A 4,111-nucleotide genomic window follows, 5' to 3' on the forward strand; every position below is an offset into this window, starting at 1 on the left:
CCTGAAAGAGCTTCTTCCTTCGACATAAAATAAGCCATAAACAACTGTTTTGCATCACTTTCATTGCTGTTTACGTTTCCAGCAAGTAACTTGCCTTATCTAATCTTCCGGCTTGATTCTTTAATTCTAATTTCTTGGCACCAACCGATTTGTTCTGTAATGGTAAGATGCTTACATTTCTTCTCCTAGGGCTTGCCCCCACTTCAATGCCCCGAATCAAAGCTTGGGACTTGCCTTCCAATGCATCACAAAATATGGAGCCAAAAGAAGAGCACGGGATGGGAAGATTTAGAACCAAGTTCATGTTTGAATGAAATGGATCCCCGAGAAATGCTATGAATTGATCAAAGACATGTATTAAGAAGTTATACACCATCACATTTACACAAATTTTACAGGTAAGAGTAGCAAGAATGATAACAGATGATATTCTTTCCACCTTGGCAGACACATTTTCATGTTCTCCATGCTTTAACCTCAAATCTGTCTGTCAATCCATGATATCCCAGACTGTCGTTACCAGTAAATTTTTATCTCCAATTCAACACCAAACAAGAAAACCCAACCCCAAAAAACTAATGTATAATGAAATATATAAATAAATGCCCCAGACTTTATAAGAACAAAAAATTAAACAAAAACAAAACTCCACTCTGGTTTTCATGCATTAAGATCAAGGACTCCTTGCATGCCATCCATGTCTTCTAAATGATTGGAAGTTGAAAACTCCACGATGGCACTGATCCTTGAAGCTCATTCAGAAATGGGTTTGGTCTTTGATCTATAGAGGAGCTTCTTCTTCTTGGAGGTTTGGTTATCAATGGTAAGCACAACCTTGCCAGGTTCACCAATTTTGAATGTGTCTGAGATCACAGGCTCGTCGGTTGAGGTAACCTTCCTAGTCTTTGATACGATAACAGTGTAACCATCCTCAGCGCTAGGCATGAATTCAGCTTCATAGCTAACGTCCCAACCCAAAACTCGAAGCTCCCAAGCAAGAATACATGCCTGAAATTACAATTAATTTGATGTCACCAATGCTTCACCCAAAAAAATGAAAGAAAGAAAGAAAAATGCTTGCTTATCGTTAGTTTAAGAATCAAAACCGGCTTATTAAATTTAGATATGTACCTCAGAAACTGGGAATTCAACAGTGTGCTTTGATGTTGGCTTAATAGTAACATCTGTGACAGAGTCAGCAACTGTGAATTCACCATCGCTGCTCAATCCACCATACTGAACTGGCACTTCTTCAGGAGCTATGTATCTGTATATCATCAATAAACACACATAAATACACGACCAGGCATATGAGAGATTATATCAACGTGAAGAAATCAACACGGAGAAAAAGAAGGAAGATGAATCTAAGAGATGTCTTTAACCATAAAAAGAGGTAGAGATATCACGGGACTTGTCAGAACTATTAATGATCAAGCAATATACAGAATTCCTAGAAAGCAAATAATGATCAAATATCTTGAAGGAAAAATAAAGGAAGCCAGATTAAGGAATTGCACTTACTTGAAAAGGGTTTCAGCAGATTTGGATGGACCAGCAAATACAAACTTGCTCTTTGTCCTTTGTGTCAGGAAAGGACTGATCATCTTACTGAATGTTAGGTACCACCATGGAACATTTATGAACACCTACAAATACCAAAACCCACATCAAATTAAGATAACTTTTTTTTTTTCAAAAAAAGCATGTAATTTAATTCAAAAGGAATTAATAGATTATGGATCACCTACATTTTTTGCCACAAATTCAGGATAATTATCTTGTAGCAAACTAAGCGCCTGGTTGGTGGCTTGCCTGAGTCCGGTCTTGGCAGGTCCAGGGGAATTCTTGAGATCACTGACCTGAACAATGGTGCAAATACCACTGGGACTAAAGTCTAACTTCCTGATACTCTTCTCCAGGAACTGAATCCTCCATTTCAGGAATTTCGCCCTCTTCTCTTCATCAGCAAAACAATTCTGATAAAGCTCCTTATCCTGGAAAGCACCATAAGCATTGTAACACACAGGGTGACCTTCTTTATCAACTCCATGGGTAAAGACCACTTTTTCCAATTCAGTTCCAAGGTCTTCTTCAAGAAGAGCATCAATTCCAAATTCCTTCCTCCACTTGATAGTGTTCTTGATCATAGTAAACGCATCCTTCACTTTAAAATCTCTAGCTCTCAAGAACTTCAAGAGGATCACATCACTCCTCTCATCGCCAAGAAGGGGGATTCCCCAGATGAAAACTTCCTCCGGGGGTGGCGGAGGAACATCTGGGGTCGCTTCCTCTTCTTTTTTAGGCTCCCCCTCTGCAGGAGCTGCCTCGGGTTCTGCAGCTGGGGCAGCCTCTTCCGTTGCAGGGGCAGAGACTGATACTATTGTCTCCTCAATTGCCTCAACTGTCTTGGCTCCATCCTCATCCACAGCAGCTACCTTCTCCACCTCTGTAGCAGAAACGACAACCGTCTCCGCCGCAGCAAATGGCTCGGCCTTCTTTTCTTCTTCTTTTACTTCTACCTTCTCTTCCACTTTTTCCTCTTTCACCTCAACCTTCTCCTCCACCGCCGGTGGTGGTGGAGGTGGAGTGGAATCCTCAGTCTCAGCCTCAGTAGCTTTAGGCTCCTCTTCAGTTTTGGGCTCTTCGCTAGTAGAAGGAGCCTCAGTTTTCTCCGCCTCCTTGACTTCTACCTTCTCAGTCTCAGCTGGCTTCACCTCCTCCTTGGCTGGTGGTGGTGGTGGTGGTGGTGGGGTGGTGAACTCGTGCTTATTAAGAGCCTCTTGAATGAGTTGTTTCAAATCATCAAGAGCCTTTTTTTGAGCATCGGGTAGTTCACCAACAACATTGGTCTCTTCCTTAAAAGAAACAGATTGTGTTATTTTCACCTCCCCTGTCGTTTCCTCCTTTGGTTTCTCCTCTTCAACAACACCTTCAACGACGGCAACAGCGTCTTCAACCACCGCTGGCTTTTCTGGCGCCACAGGCTCTGGTTCAGGAACAGGAGCTGGTGTTTCTTTCTCGATCACAGCAGGCTTCTCCTCCGCCACCACAACTTCCTCTGTTGTCGTGGCCGATGGTTGTGCTTCTGGTGCAGCTGCCTTCTGGGTTTCCTCAGCCATGGCCAAAAGTTGTGATTTTTTGGGGTTTGTAAATAAAGAAAAAGAACAAACTCTGTGTCTTTAGGCCGTAAGCAAGCAAACTTGTGTTTTAGAGAGAGAAGGAGAGAGCGAGAGAATTGAATAGAGAGTAATGGAAAGAGTAAGGGGGTTTAAAAGGAGGGAGCAAAAATAGAGGGGAAGGGTTTTGGGGTTTGTGTACAGACAGACCAGAGGAACAGGAGAGAAGAAAGACAATGAAACCAGTCTGTCAGTCCGGTTTGCCAGCTACAATACCACTTTGTTAGTGGGACCCACCCGCCACCCACCTCTTCCTTCCCTCTTCTCTATTTTATTCTTTAACCGCTATATGGTTGGTCCCTTTTCTTTTCTTTTCTCTTTCTTAACATTTTGACATTTATCACAAACTAATTATATATTATATTATATATATATATATATATATATGTTATTTATTTTTTATATATATATAATATGCATAGTTATAATATATGTAATATAATATAATTCAAGAACCCGGACGATGAATTAACCAAGTTAATTCACAAATAATTATCTAATTTTTTAATTAAAACAATTTTTTATATATATTTTAAAATAATTTTAATTTAATAAAAAGAAAATGTTGTTTCAAATAAAACCTGGTTTTAATTGAATTCAATAAATATAATCAAATGATTTAAATATGTTTTTAAAATTAGATAAGAGACTAAATTATAATTAATATTCAAGTTATTTGAAAATATCTCCATCGTATCACTATATGAAATAATTATTAAAGAAGAGAATAAATTAGAGATGAGAGCAATAAAAGGGAAGGAAAAAGATTGTGGAAGGATTTTTCAATAAAAGAATCATAAAAAGCAATTCAACTTTACAACTCATTGCCACGAATACCATCTGTCATTTGAATCTTCCAATTAATTAATTAATTAATTAATTAATTAATACACCGTATATTCTTAACTTTCATCCCTCCATCAAGGGGATTT

The 4,111-nt window shown here is 39.0% G+C and overlaps 1 protein-coding gene across 1 annotated transcript; it reads right to left on the reverse strand.

Moving 5' to 3' along the window:
- Positions 1 to 331: 331 nt before the first annotated feature.
- LOC133669194 (patellin-3-like) lies at positions 332 to 3,342 on the reverse strand. Its single transcript, XM_062089246.1, has 4 exons — positions 1,752 to 3,342; positions 1,525 to 1,649; positions 1,132 to 1,267; positions 332 to 1,008 (listed from the first exon to the last, which is right to left on the reverse strand). Exons 1-4 carry the CDS (start codon positions 3,120 to 3,122, stop codon positions 754 to 756), a joined length of 1,887 nt encoding a protein of 628 aa, XP_061945230.1. The 5' UTR covers positions 3,123 to 3,342; the 3' UTR covers positions 332 to 753.
- Between the last annotated feature and the right edge of the window lie 769 nt (positions 3,343 to 4,111).

The sequence above is a fragment of the Populus nigra genome, chromosome 12 (assembly GCF_951802175.1).
Source record: "Populus nigra chromosome 12, ddPopNigr1.1, whole genome shotgun sequence".
Lineage (NCBI taxonomy): Eukaryota > Viridiplantae > Streptophyta > Magnoliopsida > Malpighiales > Salicaceae > Populus > Populus nigra.